Source organism: Lytechinus pictus, chromosome 3, assembly GCF_037042905.1.
Source record: "Lytechinus pictus isolate F3 Inbred chromosome 3, Lp3.0, whole genome shotgun sequence".
NCBI lineage: Eukaryota > Metazoa > Echinodermata > Echinoidea > Temnopleuroida > Toxopneustidae > Lytechinus > Lytechinus pictus.
In genome coordinates this window covers 11,921,343-11,945,200 of record NC_087247.1, presented here as the reverse complement: position 1 = coordinate 11,945,200, position 23,858 = coordinate 11,921,343, and the positions used below count along the sequence as shown (strand labels likewise).

The following is a 23,858-nucleotide window of genomic DNA, read 5'->3' as shown; positions in this document are numbered from 1 at the left end:
CCCACCCCTTCTTCTGCAACATGAGTTTCTCAATCATAATGAATCCTCACAAGCTGTATTGAATTCTGAGCTTCTTCGGGAACAATTCTCGTTAAAAAAGCACGTGAATTGTAAGGATTGTTATAAATGGCAAGATTTGTTTAGAATCGAATTCTGGATTCACGTGACTGGTCTCACCCGGGCCCCATTGCATAAAAGTTACCACAATGGTAACTTTTATGCAACGGGGCCCTGGTGTCTTAGAGAACTTGACCTAGATACCTACTTTTGTAATTACCAAGAATTTGGAATTGGTTCTGTTGGGTAGAAGTGGGATTCAATATTTGACGTCGTCAAAGAAATAATAATGAATTCTTCATCTTGTATGTACATAGCTATATACTTACAATTTGCAACAAAAAAAATGGATTTATTCCTATCTAAATCAAAATGTTTAATTTTAGCATGTAATGCATCCGATTCTGAATTAAAAAGTCTGCTTATTTCGATATGTTTGAGAATTGCTCTAAAATATGAAAATGAACTTAGATCTAGTAGATTGCTACTCTAAAGATAAATAAAATGAAAATACAAAAACAATGGACATCTTCATACGAAACCGGACACTTTATTTACCAGTGGTAAAAGATATATCCACAATGGAAGTGTACATAATGAAAATGATAATTCTTTATTATTGTATTTATTTGTATTTGTATATTATTTATATATGTAATATTGTATATCATAGAATATATTTGATTTGTACTTCATTTGAAAAAAAAATAATGTGTTTGTATCATGTGTTTATCTAAATGCGAGAATTAGTGCCAAATTTTAATAAAATGTGTTACCATGTAACTCTCTCTTGAAAGACTGATGTTTTGTGTTCGAACGCAATATGTTTTATATATATATATATATATTTACTAAGTCTGTGAATGTGACAGAATACAGCAGAGGGCAACAAAAATAGTGTTTTCATTTTATGATAAGGAAACATCAAAAGGTAAAAGCTTGAAACAAAAAACAAACAAGACACGTAACCACCCTGAGAATGCAAAATATCAAATTTTATTAAGTTTAATTCCAACATCAAACTCAATCCTTGAATATATTCACATATATAAATATGTTTAATATGTATATCCAAACTATTACGGTTACGTCATTTGTAAAATGCAGTTTGAATAAATTGCGTGATTTAGATTGGCAAGATTAAGCATATTACAAGTTGAATTAACAGAGAAAGTAATCAATAGATATGACGAGCTCAATAACCCAGCGTACCAACTTACCTATTAAAACAATCATTCTAAACATTAATTAGAATCTGAATAAAAAAAATCTATTGTTGTTACTTTGGAATTACATGGTGATGCCCAATACATTTCCTTGCTGGCTGCAAGTCATTTTTATAAATCCAATTAGGAGGCATTTGCAGATTTTACTGTTTAAAGGCGATAAATCTACTTTTTATGAACATTTGATTAATGTTTTTAGACCAATACCTACCAAACTCTAATAAGTGTTAACCAAAGTTTTGAAAGCTGCTCATAAGAAATGCAAATCTACTACTTGACCCTTGTCTGCCATCAAATTAGAGAGCGAACTGAGCACAATTGTATCCTCAGAATATATTGTCACTCTGTATTTTGTATCGTGTTTATTTAACACCGGTCATTGTACATACAAACCAAAATACGGTGCAGTGATAAACGTTGACGAAAATGCTTCAAATTTTAGCAAAATAGCCATACAAGATAAAGAATTTCCTGTTACAAAAAATATATAATTCAGTGGTAGAATGATAGTGAACTAACAATGTAACTGCAGATTTTGCCGGTGTTTTAACAGTTCTATACACGAAGCTTTGCTAAATCACCGATAGACATGTTGGATAAGTTTCGCACCGAGTGATATGCAACAGCAAAGTTTGTTGGTAGTTATATAGCAATTATATTTACGAAGCATTTAACTCTTTCAAATAAAAAAAAATAAACAATGGTGCTGGGTTGCCCGTAGTCTCGATCTTGACGTTGGTAGGTATTTGTTCGGAAAACCCTACCCTCACATAGTACACACCGATATGCCAGGTCCTCCGATTTTTCATTCACTCATATTAATACCAACGACCAGATCTAGACTAGATCACTTAAAAAGCCAGAAATTTTCACAGCTTTAATATGAGAGCTGTCTCTTTGAGCTTGGCATCCCTGATCTTTGGTCTGATCTCTCCAAGTCAACATCTCTTCGAATTCCTCTTCATGAATCTTCATTGACCTTTTCTACGAATTCCCTTCAAGTGAAAGATTCGACGATGGTGCTGGGCCGCTGGAGACGTGGATCAGCCAGTCGTTTTCTCATCTTCTTAAATTTGAGAGCCGTTTCTTTGAGCGTCACATCTCGGTGATCTTTCCAAGTCAATTTCTCCTTAAGGTCCTTCGTCAGGGTGTCCTCGTCAGGATAAGGACGGAACTGGAAAAAGAGGAAGGAATTGTAAAAAAAAAAACTTTCTCTTTTCTATCATTCTTTAATAGCTCACCGTGGTTATAATATAAATAACGCATCTAAATTGCAATCAACTTGAGATATCAATATATATAAGCTTTAAAAAATATACCATGTAATCTTTTGCGGGAACATTTTTTGTTCTAAAATTACCATTCATATTCAACATTTCAGCAGGATGTATGTCCTTGCTATCTGCTGGAGAAATGCGCTCATAAATTTATACATGCAGAAGAGTTAGGTTTCCATATCGATTGGAAAGCTTGAGAAGTAACTTTAGAAAAGTACTTTTAAAGAAATGAATGTTTATGGAGCAAGTATTATTTTCCGTGTGTTTGGGAGTAGTATCCGTGAGACAGCGAGATGTTTTTTGCAACGTATACAAATATTTATGTTTATATATGGTATACAATTCATGTATGTACAATTGATGGAAGTGAAATAAATAAATTTGAATTGAATTTGAATTTGTGAGGTGGGTCAGGTGTTTATGCAATGAACATTGGTGTGTATCACCGTTCTTTGCTTCTTTTGCTTATGAATCATAATCCTAGCTGGGTGCACAATCATTAAAACGTTGTTATTGGAACCTACCACTTGGCCGATGTTCCAGATGGTTTTATCGTTGCAATGTTTCTTGAAGAACTTCTTCTTTACCATGATACACTCGGCCCCATTGCTGACCAAGCTCAAGCACGGCTGGGTACCGAATGCCATATCAAGAACACCCTGTAAATATGAATAGATACGAGATTCATATCTTGGTTAACATGGTAAACATCAGAAGATCAGATTCTTTTTTTTCTTTCATAGAAAGATTTTATTCAAAATCAAACACGGATGCAATTCAATTTACATAAAAATCATGAAGCGAACATGCTTACAACAACTGTACATGCGTACTATTATCTAATGATAAAACAAAATTATGAATATCTCATGTCCACTATTCTAAAAAAAAAAACAGTCATTACCTTTATCTCATTTTTTGTATCAAGGACTTTTGTTCCTTCCAATATGCAATGAAATTAATACCATTCCCAGTGTTACCGCTTTTCAGTTAGAAGGCTATATGTTCAAAGCAAGCAGTACCAATAAGCAATTACTATTTCAGTCTTCATTCACTATTTCCAAAACAACAATTAAGGTTACATAAAAAATCGTGTTATTCATGAAACTCCTTTCTCTCTGGCTTCTATCACAATAAATCTATTTACCGATTCTTTAGGATGACTGAAATTCAATAGTGAGATTAGCGTGAGGTCTTTGCGGAATTAAGTGGGGCTCCAGCCAATTTCTTCATTTTATTTGTTTGCGACTCAAGATTTAAAAAAGAACTGCTACTTACGAAAACTCCTCCTTTTTCTAAGGTATCTATCATTACGAATTTATTGACGGGTTCTGAGTGAGCCTTCGTCTGTTCATCCTTGTCATCATCGTCGGTTTCATACTCCTCCTCATTTTCGTCTTCTTTTTCAATAGCACGTGATTCTCCTGATGGGTAAAGAAATCGATGGTTTTATAAAGTGATATTTAGGGTTCATTTACATGTTGTTTCAGAATACCAAACGCACATTTTGTCTTTTGAATTTTCTCTAAGGGATATCAATCTGTTCTCATACAAATGTTGGAACCATGCATTTGACATGGAATTAGCCAACTCAAGAGAGAATTTTACTCGTTACAAATGTTATCTTTTCTAAGGTCAATATCATAATGCACACGTCCCTGGTGTAAATCTACGTGACCCTCTTGGTAGATGGAATAGCTATCATTCGTACCCATGTATGTTCTCGTCTCGAATAAGCATAGCGCTCTAAGCATTGCTATCTGGGTCATGATCCTCTATCTCTCTCTAAAAAAATGAAATAGTGCAAATTAGTACCTTGTTCATATTGTGTTGCTTCTGTCAGATCAGTCATGCCACTGTCCTGCGTAACGCTTTCTCTTCCATCAGCAGTGGTCTCCAGCAGCGCACGACTATCCCTCCTCATCGTACCCTCTCGCATCCGGTGCACGCTTTCCCTCCTTGTGAGACTGCTCCTTCGTGAGAGTCCGTCAGTCAACCCAGCATTCTTTGGAACATCTCCTTCCGACTGCGCCATGCTATCTCTCCGCGCACCGCGGTTAATGCGCGTACTCGTCGTATTGGAGTCGTCAATCTGTTTAGTGGCGGATACTGGGTGGATTCCAGCAGACCGATGTGTCATAAATGGTCCCTGTTTAGAGAAAAGTAACATGGATTATTTGCAGTGAAAAAAAAACCTTGATGGGGATGTGAAGGAGATTAAATAGGATTTATAAGATCATTTATCCTTTTGATTTTCGTAACATTTTCATTCTCAACAGGACCATCTGTTGCCAAAGCTTTGCTGCTGAATGGAACCCCTGGTTATGGGCAGAGTGAGAAACAATGATTCCAATGGGTGGTGTCGTTATTTAAAGCACCATATTGTACAGGCTTCTGAAAAGTAGGTTTGTAAGGAACAATTGAATAATATCTTGGAACCATGATATCCTTCATCGAGGCATAGACAAAAAATATTTCAACATAAGAAATCCTTATCCCACCTGGAAGGCGTTTCGTTAATGTGTTCGTAAGAACGACCTTTAGAACAACTGGTGAACCTTTCTTACGCGCTTAACCATCGCCAATGAACATTTTGGTTTATACCATTTACCACAAGAAAGGATCATCACTTGTTCTTTCAAGTCGCTCTTAACTTTAGCTTTAGGAAACAGCCCCAGGTGAGTATTTCATAAAGCTATTCCTAAGTAACGAACGATATTATGAGCGAATGGTGACCATTTTTTGTGCTAAATCAGATTCTCAATATATTTCTCATCCGAGTCCGCAGATCTTTATTAATTAAACATACTCGTTAACCTGAATTTGAATGCAAATTTTGCTATTTTGTCAAAAGAATCATGAAAGTTCACTGCCATTTTCTAAAAACAGGGAAATGTTGGGGGTATCTTGATTAATTAGTACAAGAAAGGGTCATCCGTCATGCGCAATAATGATTTTACCCGAGTACTAAGTAGAACATACTTATACAGTATGTTAATCATATACCAAAATAGGCTGATTGATTAAGATTAAGAACGAAATTCCAAGAATGACGTCGTCACTAACCTTTGCAAAAGATTGCTTCCGTCCTCCCAAGACAGCATGCTCTTCCGATTGAGGTTGATTCGCCTGGTGAGACGTCCCAGAGTTATAGAAATGTTCACCAACCCCCATCTCATCTTGATCAGCACCTTCAACACCACCATCTCCTTCCGTTGTGGAAGCACCCGAGGTGCTTGCTTCGATGAGGTCATGATCCTTTGACTTGTCATCAGGTTTTGACCTCGACGCCTATAAGAGTGTAATAATAAGAGAGAGAGGTTTGTTCAGTTTCCAAGAGAACGAAATGCCCTGAAACCCGGAATCCGTTTAACAAATGGGTCAGGGGGCCTATTCCTGATTAATATTTCATGAGAAGTGGGAAATTATCCTTCTTTCGATGTGAACAATATATTGTCTTGATTAGATGTGAAATGAAATGGAGTGACTAGTGTGGAGACAGACATTGCCTCAAGAAACAATGAACTGACGACCAAGCCAACATGGCCAAGGGAATGACAGATCACCGGAGGCTGTGAGGCTATAAAACTTGATCTGGAGACCATTACTCATAATCATAATTATGTATAATTGTGGACGACATCAGTCGAGTAGAAGTTTATAATTTCCTACCTTTATACTCACTTTAGGAGAAAAAATATACTTTTTAGGCACTTGACATGCATCATATTGATTTATTTTCTCAAGATTTTTTAAAAACATTTTATCATTAAGGTTAATGATGCTAGTTTCATTAAGTTAGAGACAAATTCAGACAAGTGAGTTGATCAAGGGTATAATTCCTGCTGGAAAGATCACATTTTCACATTGTTTGTGTAATTAAAATGTGATCCAGAATGTACACATGCTCAAATATAAAGGGAAGATGATTCCACACTCTGAACATCTCGACAGCGTATAAGCATTCACAGTATATTTACTTAGTGGGTCTCTGTGAATATTAGATTCACAATTCTTAATTTGAACAACAAGGGATTGCAGATGAATTTTTGGTGACAGTGTGCATGGGAAAATGTTGTGTTCATTCAACAGGAAACTCCAACAGCCAACTCCATGACAATAGGCATACATGATGAGGCAAGAGAAACAGTCAAGAAATTTTTTATAAAATGTGGGAGCAAGGAGACTTCTTTCACCTGCAAGCTCTCCTGATGTCTCCGATACATTTCAGCAGCTATCGGGTCCATCTCTCCCCGGTAATCCTCCGCCATGTTCGGCTCGTGGAAGGGGTCGTCATGGAGGGGTATCTTCAGCAGGTTGGTGGGTTTCTTGATGTAGCGCTTCCATCGGCTGTTCTTGATGGACCTGGCCCGCCTCCTCTGGAGTTCCTTTAACTTCCGGGTCAGCATGTCCTGGTGAGTCTCGGCGGGTGGGGTGAAGTCACGTTTGTACCGCGTAGCTGGAGTTTTTGAGGAAGACGAATAATGTATGGTAAAACGATGGTTTTAAATATTGATAGGATTACAGTCAATCTTATCAGCCACTAACAACGGTTGATTGACAATCATTCAAAAACAAAAAGAGTGAAGTTCATAAAAATTTGAATAAATACAGTGCTTAAGACAGAGTGCGAAGTGAATCCCTTACAACAATTCAGACGACAACCACAGTAAACGCCAAATCAGATGAATTATCATTTCAATTATCACACTTAATTTGAACCCCTGTCAAAGAAGGTTTATTCACACTCAATAAATCATATCCCGGAGATTTGATAATCGTTTTAATGAATTCTTCAATGCAACTCTCATTGCTCTTTTTCAAATCTTGAACAGGTTTCTTGAATTTACATACTGAATGGAAGTTTTGTATTTTTGGACACCCCCCTCTAAAAATGAAGTTTTAAGATTAACATGGCTTTAGACTTACTCGGTACAAGGCTTTTCTTTCTTTTGATAGCTGGTACTGTCGCAGAGAGGCCTTTGTCATTCTGCGTAGGGTCAATCAGCATCTTTAGAACTGAACAGCTTCCCTATACATACGTGAAAGCAAGATATCGACGATTGTAACGATATTTAACGACGATTATTACTAAACATGAATTCTGAATTTAATCAAAATGGAAAAGACGCTATATAAATCCTATGTATTATTATTATTATTATTAACATAATTTTTTATAGTTAATCTTTGATCAGAATTGTAAATACTTAGTTCTTGTGATTGCAAAATATGCGTGATGATCACGATGCATTTTATATGTGAACATGAAGACGGTTTCCGGCGTGGTGAATAAAAAATAGGCCTACTTACTCAAGCTCCATTCAAATAAGAGAGATCAATGTGAAATCATTATTTTTTTTATAGACAATGGAATATAGTGCCTAAAGAGATTAGTAATGCATACAAATGTTGAAAGATATTGTAAAGAAATGCTCAGTATAAAAGATAGTAAACATATCATTGAAACCTGCAAACGTTGGGTCTCGTATATGATAGGCATGATGTATATAATCCTACCTATCTTGAGTTAAAGAAACAGAAAACAACGGCAATTATTATGCCAAAATGATTTTTAAAATATCTTACCGATTTAACGATGATAATCCATTCTGATTTGGTGCTATCTTCGACAATTGTGGTACCATGTCTGGGAAAATAAGGGCATGTAAACATATATTTTTAGTCATGCATTTCCCACATAAAACAGATACAGTGAATGCAGAGACATTTATTTAGATTTTATGATTACGCTCATGATTTTGGACGATGATACTTCAATAAAACAGAGTTGGCCTAACTTGATTCCTTGATGAAAAATGAATATAATGCATCGATAACAAAGGGGCAAAAATAGTTCAATTCTGATTAAATTCACTAAGCTCACCTCATTTAAATAAAAATAAAAAATACATAGCCGTTCCGCTTAGAATGTGTCCAGGAAGAGCCTAAAGCACGTGAATAGCGTAATCCTTACTAATTGAAATTAGAAAATAAACAGTGAATATGAAAGTAACTCTATTATATTTCAGTATGAATGCTAAAGACTAAACTAATAGTGCAAACACACAACAAGCAAAGAGATAGGTATGCCTGGTAATAATTGTTTTAGCAAAGGTTCTATAACTTTGACTAAACTTTGACTTACTTTGGCGTCAAAACTACAACATTTACTTGGACGAGGTCTTAAAAATCTAAAATTATGAAACTTACACAAAATACTGAAATCTGGTTTGCTTGTGATTATTCTTTAAGAGGTGAATCGGCCAGTGTTTAAAGAGGGAGATCGATCTGTAATAGACAAATAAAAAAAACACAAATCACAAAACGATTAAACATAATTATATACAAAATCAAAATTGTTTCAAAATGCTACAATTTGAAAGAGGAGAGTTGCAAACATCCAATAGCCGAAATCATCTCATAAAAATACACACTTTTGCTCATAAACATGATTAATGTAATCTTCGGGCCAATTTATTCACATTATAAATAAAAAAATCTAGATACATGATCCAAGGCAATATATTTTCTCCAAAGAAATTATCTATTATACATTCGCTTTAAGTCATTTTCGTTTTTGTTTCACACAACAATTACCCCCGGCTTACCTCACAAAACTGTGTTCACCGAGATCGCTAAAGTTGTCCAAACCTCCAGCTAAAAATATACGACTGTAGTCCTGAAAAAAATCAAGAGATTTGCACTTTTTTGTAACAAAATTTTGATGGATGACAAATATCATAAATCATTATCATTCATTTGGGTTATTTTTTTTTTCATTTTAAACAGCGTTCTCAATATAATTATCTATGACAGTTTAAGTGATTTCACGAAAAAGAACTTGGAGAAAGTATATCAAAGCTTTCGGTTTTCATTTTTTTGACAGACGGTTTCAAAATTGATATTAAGCTTTCTTAATGGTTCAGTTATGTGAATCCTACAAATTGGGTAATTACATGTCTGATGAGAAATTAAAAATGTTGTATCCAAGAAGGCGGATTTTTTTACCGCTTTCAGTCATGTTTGGAAAGTGGTTTTATACATCAAACAAAGAGAAATTATGCTTTGAATTTGAAATTATATATATTTTGTCTGGTTCCAGATTTTTTCAATCAAGACATTCTTAATGTATATTGCACCGATATCTATCATATTTAGGATCATATTTTGCTCGGAGCACGTCAGTCATATCTATATATCAAATTACCAGACAAAAAGGAGCTAGAATCAAATGTTAGTATTTGCCATTTTAATACAGCATATTTAATCATGTTGCAGTATACTTACTTCTGGTGCAAGACACATGAGTTGTAAGGGCTCCTTTGAAATGACGGTATAGACATGTTTGTTCTGATGGGCAATCGCTTGTTCCTAGAAAAACCAAAGAAAAATGATCATATCAATGGTGTATCGCATGCGATGGAGTAAAATGATCATAATTATATAATAATATAAATTAATCCTGACCCAAATTGCAATCGAAACTGACTTCAAATAGACTTATATTATTTCTTATATCTGTATTTATTTGTAATTGTCTCTCGTTCATGAAATACAAGTGACATAACGTTACAAAATCAAATGTACCACAAAGCGTGCCAATCACAACATGGCTAGATAGAACTAACCTAATCAAAAATAAGTTTTGAAATACACACGAAACGAAGGGTCTTGCCAATAAGAATGTTTGTGAGGCAAGCCCCTGAGGTTTAAGAGTCAACGCGGTAATACGTTGTAAAACAAAATTGGTATGTATATGACGGGGAGGGCCAGAATACACCCCTCCAAAATTGATTGGTATTTTCTTTACACTTTCCACACAGATATGGGTACTTTTATCGAAAATTTAGGATAAAGCAAAAGTGGGTCCCAAAAAGCTAATAAACATTCGGGACATTTATCCGATGCATAAACATTGTAAAGGTGTACTACGTACTTTCATGTAAAAATAGAAACTTGGCGTCAAAAACATTCAGGTTTCTGATGAACTAAAATTGCCAATCACTAACAATATCTAATGAAATATAGGACTCCAAAGATTCAATTGATATCAACGTTATGCGGCCATGAAGGGGATGGCGTAAAAATAAGGGTATTGATCATTTTTACGACTCAATCCTATTTTTTTTTCTCTTTTATTCCCTTCTTTTTTCATTGAAAAAAATCGCCACATGTAATCTTGCCCTGCATACAGCGTTATGCATATATATATCAAATTGTTAATTTCTTACTCCAAACATATCGCCCTTGTTGAGTGATGTTACATGCCTGCCTGGAATGTTGGGATCGCCCTCTAAATGTAAAGCTGGAAGAAAAGAATAAAAAAAGAAAACGCTACAGGCTCTGTCATTCTTAAACAAGTTTTTCCTTTTCAAGTTTAAAATTTATTTCTTTTCTCAACAATATTATTGAAGCAAATTATTACACATCGAACAAAATGATGACATAAAATACATACATGATAATAATAAAATAAAAAATCATAGACTCTGTACATGTGACGTCATAATTATCACAGCGCCCTCCCTTAGAGGCTTTAGGAATGCGCGTAAACGAAGTTGTAGAAGATGCGCCAGCTGCAGATCACCAACGCATACAAGGCAATGGCGTCAGCCTCTGAGATGGCGACGTGTTGACGTCAATGTATATAAGGTCCATTGCGAGCGGAAATAAATTTCAATCTCTTCGTGGCAATTTGGGGAATACCATATTACTACAACTTGGTCAGATAGCTTTATACAAAAATACCACTTTCCTTCGGAGTGGAAGGCCTATTGACAGGATGATTCTGATTTCGTATAATTTTCCACCTTTTCTTTACAGTTTCACCGTTTATTCTCTTGATATTTTTTACCGTTTATTCTAATAACAAATAGTATACTTTTATAAGCCAAATCAGATGCGCCAATTTCGGTAGCTTCAAACAGACATCATGATTTCAAACTTTATGAAACGGGGCCAGGTTTAAGTTGGAATGCTTTAGCTTACCTGATCCACCAAGGATGACATAGAATGCCTGAGGACTCCTGCCATATCGGATGATGACCCGACCAGTAGGGTATTCCTCGTACCAGGAGTTCGATACCAGGCCCCTCTGCATGTCTACTGGATACTGGGTGATACCTTTCATCTGTTGCAGCTCCACCATTACCTAAAAGTAAAATAATGATAAATAAAATACATTTCATAAAATAATAACAATAACAATAAGAATAGGTATTTGTATAGGACCTTCTATCTAGATATAATGTATTCCGAGGCGCACTGTGATCATTACCATGCATGGCTATTGCTCGAGCTGCCTTCCAATGCCCAGTGCATTCAAGAAATTAATCCTGCCATTCGACTCACCTGGGTCGAGCGCAGCACAATTTGGGTAAATTTCTTGCTGAAGGGAAACGTGCGAAGGTAAATAATAGTTCGGGGAAAATTACCCTTGAAAGTCGTATAATTTTTACTTACATGGTGGATGTCTTTCTTGGATCTTTTCTTGGGATCCATGAGCAGGATTCGTTTTGTGTCTTTGGAGATCTTTTGCTGAAAAAAAAGAAAATACAAAACCTTTCTCTTAAAGGGATGGTCCAGGCTGAAAGTATTTATAGCTTAATAAATAGAGTAGAATTCACTGAGCAAAATGCCGAAAATTTCATCAAAATCGGATAACAAATAACAAAGTTATTGAATTTTAAAATTTAGCAATATTTTGTGAAAACAGTCGTCATGAATATTCATTAGGTGGGCTGATGATGTCGCATCCCCACTTGTTCTTTTGTATTTTATTATATGAAATTAGGTTTATTCAAATTTTTTCCTCCAAGATCTAGCAAAATTGGATTGACAACTGATTTAGTGCATTAGATATTTATAGCTGCAACTTATTTCATTATAAGAGAGACATATTATTCACACAAGTATGAAATAATGAGAAAAATATGATTTTAGGTAATGACATGAGAAAACGTAAAGTGGAGATGTGACATCATCAGCCCACCTAATGAATATTCATGACGACCGTTTTCACAAAATATTGCTAAACTTTAAACTTCAACAACTTTATTATTTGTTATCCGATTTTGATGAAATTTTCGGCATTTTGCTCAGTGAATTCTACTCTATGTATATAGATATAAATATTTTCAGCCCGGACCATCCCTTTAAGTCAACTCTTACGACAAGCCTATATACTATTTTGAAAATCATTGGGTTTTTTTTAAGGGAGGGGTGGTTAGATTTGATAAGTATTCCGGACGACTCAAACTTTTGTAATTGTTTTATTGTATCTGCTTCATTCCTAAATAACTTATTTGTTTCTTTGTTTTATTTTGTTCATGCATGTCTAATGTAATATTACACCAGTGGAAAACAAATTTCTTTGTAATCATCATGTTTGCGAAGACAAAATAAATGTTTTGTATCTTGTAGTATACATGTACTACATTGTTTGCAGTAACAATCTGATGTAATTGCTATATGATAAAACAAAACATTTCGTTACTTTCACCATCATCAATGATTTCAAAATCATCAGTCTCCCTCATTATCATTATCATCATCATCATCATCATTACCATTATCATCATTGTCATCAATTGTAAATTTTAACATAAGTTTGCCATTGATTCCAAATATTTTCTTGCAATTCCCCCTGAGAGAAGAGGATACTCACTGATTTGAGGGCTTTGTATTCGGTGACGTCATAAAGGAGATCTCCTCGTATCTTGAAATGATCCCCGGCTCGGGCTGCATCGATGTCATTGAACAACGACACCATCCGGGCATCGCTCTCTCTATGAAAATAAGATTGAAGTCAAATTGCATTTATATTTTCGTCGAAGATATGGTGAGTTTCAAACAAGCAGAGTATAGTGAATAGTGAAATCACTTTACTTCTAAAGTGCGTGTCATCTGGTTATAGCAAAACGAAGTGGAAACAATAATGGGGGTGTTGCAAGAAACTTGCGATCAATTGCAAGTCTATTTTTGGTCCCTAAATCAATCATATGTCTTGCAATTAATTGTAAATTAGCGATTGATTGCTAATCTGCTCCATGAAACAAGGAGTTTAATCTGATTTGAATAATCTGAATAACGTTGATCTATCAATTGTAAAATTGCAACAGAATATCTGCAATTGATCGCAAATATTTTCTTGCAACACCCCCTTAGTCTCTTTATATCATATTATATCTCAATAATAAGCTTTCGTACGAATAAAGTACACTGTATTGAAAGGGTCAATCGGTGATTTTCAGAGAGATTCTGATTTGCTCGCTTATGACTGGCGTATAAATGGGGGAGGCGCTTGTAGTGTTAAGCCTCCCCTCTCCAAAAAAAAAAAACAAGACAAAAAAGTAACAAAGAAAAAGAGGAAAAAGAAAAGTAAATGAAGCATAGTGTGAATTATCGCAGATTTTTTTTCTATTATTCATGTTTTAGGACAAATCCAATAACAAAGGTACATTAGCAATGTAATAAGGAAAAAATGGCGCTTGATGGCGACTTAAAAAAAACAAAAAAAAAACTTGCAACAGGCTCCATATTGTGCCCCCTTAAAGGACAAGTCCATTCCCCCCAAAATGTTGGTTTGAATAAAAAGAGAAAAACTAAACAAGCATAACACTGAAACTTTCATCAAAATCAGGTGAAAAATAAGAAATTGATGACATTGTTACGTTTTGCTTAATTTCACGAATTAGTTATATTCACATCCTAGTCGGAATGCAAATTAAGAGACGATGAACATCCACTCACTATTTCTTCATTACACGGAATGAGAAATATTTTAATCTTCTCCTCATTGTCATGTAAAAGTTTTATTCCTCCTTGAGCATGTGTAATTATCATTGTTTTAACATTTTGTGGTTAAAAGGAGGGTCCTTATTTGTAAAGAATTTAAATATTCTCTCTTAATTAAAATCAACCTTTTCTGGGGTGGAATTGACCCTTTAGCTTTTAAAATTCATTATGCTAAAGCTTATTATCTAATGGCTGATGTCATATTGATCTCAATCTGACAGCTAATATGACTCGGCAACATTGTATAGGCAAGCATGATTATGATATGATTATGTTCTATTATTACGTTCTATTTTCCTATATGAACACTAGGTCATGAAATGGACATTACTTACTTGTAGATATAGGTTCTGCTAAGTCTCAAGAGGTAAATGATCAGTTTCACTACCGTTCGAAATCGTCCAAGAGTCTTGGGTTCCTGGAAGAAACATTTGAGATGAATAGATTAATATTTGTTCTAATAACAAAAAAAATGTTTTCATAAACCCATGTATGAATAAGAATAAGATAACGTCAGAAATTACAATCTCAAAATGACCAGCTAATCGGGTCAGCTTGTTGCAACTGTTATTCTATACGTAGTCATATTTTACCATTTTCTCGTCGTATTTTACTAGAACAGAACAGAGTTATTTCTCACTAGAATACTAGTATACGTCAGACTAGACATATCAGTTGCACCCAGCTGACTACTGATCTAGTCAATTTGACTGATTTATTTTAGGAGAGTAAGATGGGCTTTAGATGGACGCTTCGTTCTTGCATCATGCGATCAATGAAATGCAAGATGTTGAACGGTCATGAACATGATGAATATGCCTTCTGCATGCATGAGTTTCGAGAAAGGAGAACATTTCAAGAAATTTTTATCAGTCAAACATATTCAGTGTCAACTCTTAAGAAGTAGCTGATCGGCCAAGAACAATTTCGTTGTCAAAACCAGAGTCAAGACGCTTAACCATGTTAAGTGCCGTGGTGTAGCGGTTCTGACTCTCGCCTTGTAATCAGAGGGTCGTGTGTTCGAATCCCACCATGGCCTAGCGTCCTTTGGCAACGCGTCAATCCACAATTTGCCACTCTCAACCCAGGTGTTAAATGGGTACCCGGTAGGATGCGAAAGCCTATGTAGTATGCCTAGTAATTGAGTCTTAGAACTCTTGTTGGAATGCTCCCAAGGGAGTGGAGAAGGTGCATACATTGTATGCGAGCATGCAAGGATCCGATGACCGGGGTAATAATATATCTGTAAAGCGCTTAGAGACGTCGTTCCGACGTGTTAAGCGCTATATAAATGCGGAATATTATTATTATTATTATTATTAATCGTTGATTAAACGCTCCCAAGGAACCAGTAGGGTTTATGTCAGCAGCTGAAAGTGTGATATACATGTATATGAAAAAAAATCTGACCTAACCTACCTGTTTCTCCTTCTCATCGTCCTGGTTCTTGTTCGAAGCAGCGCTTCCTTTCCTGATCGGCAAACGACCTGCAAACCCGGCTCGACGTCCCTTCGTCAAAACCTTCTTCCTCCGAACAAAACTCTGCCACTTGCCCATCGTTTCAAGGGCTCGCTTCTTCACGTCTCCTTCAACATCGCCTTGGTCACCATTCGCATTGTCGCCGTCGTCGTCGTTGTCGTCATCATCGCCCTTTTCGTTGGTGGAACTTGTAGATTCCTTTGCTGCTTGATTTCCTCTTGCCTTCGTCCGTCGTTTGGATACTTCCGTAGCTTTTGCACGCTAAAAGATCAATATTCGAGGTATCCGGCATTCTTAGTATTCATTTTACAAAATAGATGCTTGTGAATGATATACATATTAGGAAGTATACCAAAGAGACTAGTAAAATCTCTCAGGGGTTGCGCAATGGCACATGACTATAAAACCACCTTTACATCATGGAACTATAACAAACAGGGTCGCAGAACGGGAACACGGGACCCCCTAATTTTTTCAATAAAAAACGTAAAAATTGACATCTCTGGGCCCGCAATCATCGTATAACATTGTTAACGATAGATTGCATTGACTACTATTATATACAACTAATCGTTAAAATCAAGCGTATGGATAATCGCTAACCTTTGTGTTACGGGACCCTGGTGGTGCTTTTTTTTGCATGGTTAGCCGCCACCCCCCCCCCTTCAAAACCTTTCCGCATCCCCTACAATACAGTTTGAAAATATGTGTAAGCTGATAGCTTTTAAATATCATATCAATTCATTGTACAATACAGTTTGATTCAATATTCCACGCCATGAAGAATACAGAATAAAGCCATGAATTTGAGCAAAGAAGGAAATAACAAATAAGATCCCAACGATGTAAAATGATGATAGAAAATCAGATTCATTAATCATTAGATAGTGAATCAATCCGTGTTGTTTGTTTTATTTCTAAATGCAGAAATGGAGTCGTCTTTCGAGAGAACATGCGTAGTTACAGGTTTTTTTAATTGTTTCATTACTGCATAAGTGGAGCATAAACAAGAATTCTAATAGATAAATAGAAGACGCACAATTTCATAAGGTATATAATTATCGTTGATTGATTTCAACTTGTGCAGTATTGTTAATAGTCAGGCAGCATATGTAATTTACTTCGACAAATTGGCTAAGTCTGATTTTTCACTTTTATGTGATTGGTGACATCACAAGGAACAACTTTCAACTTGGTGACAAAATTCTAATGGTCATCTTGACCATGTTAGTGGCCAAAATGTGGTCAATATGGGTCAATTTTTTAAATTGCCCCGATTCTGTCGAGTGACACATCAAATTGTTTGTCTTGTTATGCTGAACAAAAAAGTGAACACAATTATACACTCTTGACCTTCCGTTAAAAAGTTATGGCCGGAAATGTCAAAGGTCAACGAACTTTCTTTAAATGGCGAATTACACTGAAGGTGTGAAGAAAGCTCATTTTCCGTGTTTTAATGCATGTGTGTACATTTTTATTTTCGATTTTGATAAGGTCAAAAGGTCAACAAACTTTCATTGGAAGCCAAAATACACGTCTAAAAGCGGTTAGAAGTTTAGAAGTTATTTTTCGTGGGTTCTTTATTTTGAAAAGTCTATATCTATAAGAAGACATTATATATAAAGGGGTCAAATGTGCTTATTCTGAACAAAATAGATAAACAGAGATAGACGTCGAATACATTCAGTGTGGTATCATTGTATTGCAGGAATGCCTCGAAACGACTTGACAAACCCTAATGCCCTTAAAAGTCGTATCATCTTCATGATGTTATAAGTGCAACCTCTCATTGGCAGTGCGACAAGGATGTGTGATGTCACATGTGAACAACTTTCCCGTTGATGAACTATAAAATACCCTCAAAATATCTCTTTCTGCTTTTTCTTGTGGTGATACAAACTCATAATCCATGATGTATTCTTTAAAAATCTGTATTACATGCCCTCCTATAGAAAGAACACATGATCTGCTGATAGATTTGATAAAAGAGGCATTTTAAATGAAATATAAGCTAAAGTAATGGTGAGAGTTGTTCACAAGTGACGTCCACTAGCGTACCTACGGGGGGGGGGGGCAGGGGGCAGTTCCCCCCCTTGACGAGCCACAACCCATGCAAAGGATGTATCCCTGCCCCCCCCCTGACGAGCGTGAAATACATTTTTGCCCCACCCCTGACGTGCTTGAAGACCTTTATTGCTCCCCCCCCCCCTGACGAGCTTGAAGACCTTTTTTTTTTTTTTTTTTTTTTTGCATGTCAATTTCTGGTAAGAAATCCTTTATTTGTGATTGAAGACCTTTTTTTTGGGGGGGGGGGGGGGCGGCGGTTTTGCCCCCCTGTGGAAAATCCTAGGTACGCCACTGGTGACGTAACACATCTTTCTCAAACTTTCGTTGATCTGTTTCTTTGATTTTTCTGTTTTCATACAAGCTATCTTGTTCCAAACGTTTCATTCTCCTTTAATACCCGTTCTCGCGATAGTGATGTGCATAGATGCTAGATGCAGATTTTGTTTTTGTTTTTTTTGTCGTTTTTGTTTTTTTCCTACTTGCTGAACTACCTGGATGTTACTAGAAAGAATAATCACATATCTCATTGAAGTAAACCACGGCCATACCGCAGCGGGAAGGGGGAGGGGGGCAGCTGCCACCAGAAATTGTGAAGACTTGCATTTTTACTGAAAAATAAATAAAACTGACAAAAAGTATGCACGAAATCCTTAAATTTCATTTTACAAAATGCAAAAGGGCCCCAATGGTAAGCTCAGAACAGTTCATGCACCAGATATGTGTAGTCCTTCTTGGCTCCAGAGATCGAGCATCTTATTCGCAAGATAATCCAAATGAAATGTTAAGCAACTTTAGAAGCTGGGAGCACTGATCAATCGATGTGTTTAGTCTGTTAACATAGTATTATACTTATACCCCAACATTACAATAATTTCTGTTAATTAGAATATTCTGTACAAAGCAAATGAAGGAAATACTTCTTTACATATCAAAGACTAGTAAATTGAAAATGAATTGAACTTGAATTGAATTCCTAAATAAAAAAAACTCCCTGGTTGCACTTAATTATCACACCATGAAGATGATAAGATTTTATTAAGGGCATAAGGGTTTGTCAAGTCGTTTCAAGGTATTCCTGCAATACAATGATACCACACTGAATGTATTCGACGTCTATCTCTGTTTATCTATCTTGTTCCTATATAAGCACATTTTACCCCTTTATATATAATGTCTTCTTAGATATAGACTTTTCAAAATAAAGAACCCACGAAAAATAAGACGTCTAAACTTCTAACCGCTTTTAGACGTGTATTTTGGCTTTAATGAAAGTTTGTTGACCTTTTGACCTTTCCCTGACCTTGTCTTGACCCTTTATATCTTCTGGATAAGGACTTTTGACGATGGACTTATCAAAATCGAAAATAAAGAAGTACACACATGCATAAAAACACGGAAAAATGAGCTTCCTACAGTGTAATTTCCCATATAACGAAGTTCGTTGACCTTTGACATTTCTGGTCATAACTTTTTAACGGAAGATCAAGAGTATATGGTTGTGTACACATTTTTGTTAAGTATAACAAGACACATAATTTGATATGTTACTCGACAGAATTGGGGCAATTTAAAGAATCGACCCCTATTGACCTTATTTTGACCCCTAACATAGTCAAGATGACCATTAGAAATTTGTCACCAAGTTGAAAGTTGTTCCTTGTGATGTCATCAATCACATAAAAGTGAAAAATCAGACTTAGCCAATTTGTCGAAGTAGCCGGTAAATCATGACATATGCTGCCTGACTATAATGAAGTTTTAAGAATAAAATTGAAAAATAAAGTTCAAAATTTTATTTTTTTATTTGAAATTATAGAAAATGGAAAGAGAGTTTATTCGTTAGATAATAAAGAAAGGACGATAAAATAGAGAGAGAGGGGGGGGGGTGGAGTGAGAGAGAGAAAAAAAAAAGAGAGGGGTGGGTCTTAGTAATGAAACAGATTATGGAATGCGCAAAAAAAAGAAATGTTGCCATTTTGCAAGTGATGTGCAATTCGGTGGCAGCAATAACATGAATAAAAGTCTTTCGTAGAAAAAAAGAACGCAAATGACTTGATTGAATGTAACAGTTTATTTCAATAATATTTATTAATGTGAAATGTGTTAAACGAAACTAATTCTCAGACGAACATTATTTGCTTTATCTTCTGACTCTTTAATATAATTATTATGGATTTCGAATCCAACTTAATATTACGGGTGTATATTGAGATCTTGAAAGGCCACGTTCTTCAAATTAACAAAATTAAGAATTATTTTGAAGCTTTTTCGGTAAAGTAATTGAAATGTAAGATTAAAAGAAGTAAAGTGAACTTCTTCATCTAGGTGTGATACAATAAATGAACGATTTGGTGAAATTGCAATTGCACGAAAATAGGAAATGATGATCATGATGTGACGTCATAATGACGATGAATGATGATGATGATGATGAAATGAATAGGTGGTGAAACAATATAGATTGGCATAGCTTTTACCTTGAGATCTGCCTTTCGCTGCTGTTTGTGAACATTCACTGAATTCGTCTGCGTTTCAATTTCATTTGAAAATAAAATAAAACATGAATAATTCAACCAGGTCGATTATAAGGAATAAGACCCAGGTCAATTGATCCTTGGGCTCTGCGTATTGTCTTTGAAAAAAACATTAGTTTCTCTTGACAAAAGACAATAAATTGTGTATATTTTGGTAAAAAATTACAATATACGATTTGAAAGAAATAAAATCCTTTTTAAAAATATAAAGCAGTCAGAAATATATGTTGACATGTATACCTGATTCCTTAATTGAAACAAATTTGATATCATATACTTCTTTAAGAAAATAAAATACCTCACTAAGATGTGTTTCGACGTCGTTCTTTCTTTTCACCGGTCGTTTACTCATCTCCATCATCGCAATCACACCTCTCAGCTTTTGTCTCCTCTTCGACTCGAAGTCATCGATCACGGCGTTCGGCATCGATTTGGAGGCCTGGCGGAACTTGGAGACACCGCCCAAGGCAAGGCGTACATGTCGAACTCCCACCGAGGGTGGCCCGGGTCGAACTAGGGCAGGGAGTTCCATTGACGATGCCAATCCCGTGGTCGTCGTCGTTTTCTTCATTGACGGGATCATCGGGTCCTTTCTTTGTTTTGTTCCGCGGTGTCTAAATCGACCGCGGGGCAATTCCGCGGCCATCATGGTATTAGTCTTGCGATCTCCGTGCTGGGAAGTAACAGACATTGAAAAGGATTTGTGAATTGCAGAATATAACAATACTATAGATCTAGAATACTTGGGGAAAAAAACGATTTACCATTTCTGATTTGAAAAAATAAATTGGGAATCCAATAGTACAACACACGTTACACAATTATGTACATATATCGCAACGGATGTAAACACATTTTATTAGTGACATATGACCATGTAATTGACAACAAATAAAGAGAATTTAGCAATTGGTTGTCAGTTTAACGGCGTATAAAAGGGATACCTTTTGCCAACAGAACTGAAGAATTCCACTTCAGAACACTATAGTTATGGCGACCATGACGGGGTAGGGGGCCGAAGAAGAACAAAACCACTTTCAATGGCTTATACAATAACCCGGGTGTGTTGGCAGTGTCGCTATGTCAGTATATACATGAATTATATTTTGTTAGGCATACCTGAAGTCCCCAGTCAGAAATTACCATAAAACAACACCCAAATCAGAAATCGCCTTTAGCATGTGTACCCAGTCAGTATCAAATTATGGCTATTAGTAGCTTCATACTCAAATCAAGAAAATATAACGCAAACAATTTCGCTGAACATATTCACTGTCAAATTCATTTTGTTATAAAAATGCGTATTATGTCGGCAAAAATGAACAAGGTATAAGCTTTAAAAATTACACAATCATTTAGTTTTAAGACAAAAATGCCGAACAAGTTGACCGATCCAGTATCAGTTGCTTACCTTGTTCGCAAGAACTTTCCTCTAACGCTTCGTTCCTTGAATGATCACCCTTTGCTTTCGTGCATCCATTCCTTGTCGTTAATACCAGATGTCAAAATAGTTTCCAATGTTTTCATTAAACATCTGTGTTGAAACAATCTTCTGAACCCCAATGTACTATTCCATACCTGATAAAACGGTTATAGGATACACTGCTATACCAACCAACACGACTTTTGTATTGGTTACATTATCTCGTTGTCTATCTTTAGTGCAACCGTATCAAAAGATCTTTTTTTACACCGTGAATAAGAGAAGTACATGTTTGTATTCTATTGTATTCTTGCCATAATATCGATACACTGTAGAAGAATCAATAATCGCTTTATGTATTTAGACAATACCTGGTCGATTTCCACCCCAGTTTTTTGTTTGAACGCGAAAAGTCAATGAAAGGGCTGCCCCCACGCCTTTGTTGGTGCTGTTTTAGTTGTTTTCCCACTTACTGTGAACAAGAAAAACACAGGCCAGAGACTGTATAAGGCAAGCAACTCTCTAATTTTCCATGAAGAGCCGAGCGCGTAATCTCCTATGAATTATGTTTTTTTGTCACTCTCACTATAATTCCAAACAAAACAAGAAACAGAATTAATTCGTTGTCCCATATAATCATGTGAGCGTTATGCTTCCAATGATTTTTAGACACTTAAAAATGCAAAAACACAGTGATAGAAAATATAACATACAGTCAATATACAATAGTTAAAGAAAAAGACGCGCATTCAGTATAATCCCATTTTCAAGCAATTTTGAATAATATTCAATTATCAAATGGGTTCAATTGGGGTCATAAAATTACCAACCGTGCTCATCAAGGAAATCTCATAATTATTCAACAGAAATCTATCTAATTTGAAATAATTAGCCTAAAATGTAGAGGGCTTATACGTGCGATCAGCTGATGATTGATCATAATTCGTTTTAATTTGTTTAAGTTAACATGGGATGTTGGCATTAAAAGGCATTGCTCTTTTCAGAGTAATTACCAGGATCCCGTAGCACAAAGCTTAGCGATTGACTTTGTAATCGATTTTACAAATGATTTAACAAATCAAGATGTCAGGTCGCGGAAAAGGAGGAAAGGGTCTTGGAAAGGGTGGTGCCAAGCGTCATCGCAAGGTTCTACGAGACAACATCCAAGGTATCACTTGGATGTAAAAAAAAATTAACAACTGATTGCTCATTATGGGCAATAATTGCTATGGCCAGTGCAATCAATCGTAAAAAGGGGAGGGGAGGGCGCGTAACCCTTTCTTATTTAGTGCTGTATAATCATAATCATGATGATAGTGCGTGTGCAACATACAATGCCTGTCTGGTAAGAAGATGTCTGCGGTTCCAGTGCTAGGTCCTGTGAAAGAGAGATTACATTCCGCAAATACACGGGAAAAAAACACCATATATATTTACAAAAACTGAATATAATTTCATCGCTCATAAATACTTAAATATACAGAGCAAGAAAAATGATTTTATGGCATAAATATTCTCAGTGTGAATGGACGCCTAATATCAAACAAAAAATATAATTTTCAGGGGCACGAGCCGACCATTCACGGGAATCGCTGCCCAACCAGACGCCCGTGTCTGTGAAAATTTTAACATACCAAAACAAACATTCATCCTGTTAGAAACAACTTAAAATGAAATAATCTTCTAAAATAAGGTGAAAGGCGACTTTTAAAAAAATTTGTTTAAAATTCATTTTAATACATTTACTGATAATTGTGATAATAATATCTAACTGAAAATGTTCATGAAAATTTACAAATACTCAGCAGCAGACCTGTCAGCTTAGCCACTATTATGTGAAGTTATACCTCGCACGGAATAATTTTCAATGAAACCATTTTTCTCAAAGTGAGTTCCTCTCTTTTTATTACAATGCATTTCGTGTTTTCAATCATCTTCAAGCGTTCTTGACTGAGTCAAATTTCCAAGATTTTCTTAAACCAGACTTGTAAGTGTA

At 35.7% G+C, this 23,858-nt stretch overlaps 1 protein-coding gene across 2 annotated transcripts; it reads right to left on the bottom strand.

The window, feature by feature from the left end:
• Positions 1 to 1,472: 1,472 nt before the first annotated feature.
• Positions 1,473 to 22,139, bottom strand: LOC129257830 (uncharacterized). 2 transcript variants are annotated; one of them, XM_054896241.2, is made up of 20 exons: positions 21,851 to 22,105; positions 20,738 to 21,112; positions 20,383 to 20,430; positions 15,779 to 16,099; positions 14,695 to 14,777; positions 13,230 to 13,350; positions 12,026 to 12,100; positions 11,552 to 11,714; positions 10,795 to 10,868; positions 9,851 to 9,934; positions 9,172 to 9,242; positions 8,774 to 8,851; positions 8,150 to 8,210; positions 7,490 to 7,592; positions 6,757 to 7,019; positions 5,627 to 5,851; positions 4,376 to 4,709; positions 3,839 to 3,984; positions 3,085 to 3,219; positions 1,473 to 2,457 (listed from the first exon to the last, which is right to left on the bottom strand). In XM_054896241.2, the coding sequence occupies exons 2-20, from the start codon at positions 21,086 to 21,088 to the stop codon at positions 2,281 to 2,283; spliced, it is 2,913 nt and encodes a 970-aa protein (XP_054752216.2). In that variant the 5' UTR covers positions 21,089 to 21,112; positions 21,851 to 22,105; the 3' UTR covers positions 1,473 to 2,280. The 2 variants fall into 2 exon arrangements, with proteins under 2 accessions (XP_054752216.2, XP_054752217.2); XM_054896242.2 differs by lacking the exon at positions 20,383 to 20,430 and having other exon boundaries at positions 21,851 to 22,139.
• Positions 22,140 to 23,858: the final 1,719 nt, after the last annotated feature.

Bases quoted from the DNA above. Each gene is read 5' to 3' on its own strand.
- LOC129257830 (XM_054896241.2), bottom strand. From the start codon at position 21,088: ATGATGGCCGCGGAATTGCCCCGCGGTCGATTTAGACACCGCGGAACA. The intron at 14,778-15,778 runs GTAGGTTAGGTC...TGTTTCTTCCAG, and splicing joins ACGATGAGAAGGAGAAACAG to GAACCCAAGACTCTTGGACG. The intron at 8,852-9,171 runs GTAAGCCGGGGG...TGTCTATTACAG, and splicing joins GGTGAACACAGTTTTGTGAG to ATCGATCTCCCTCTTTAAAC.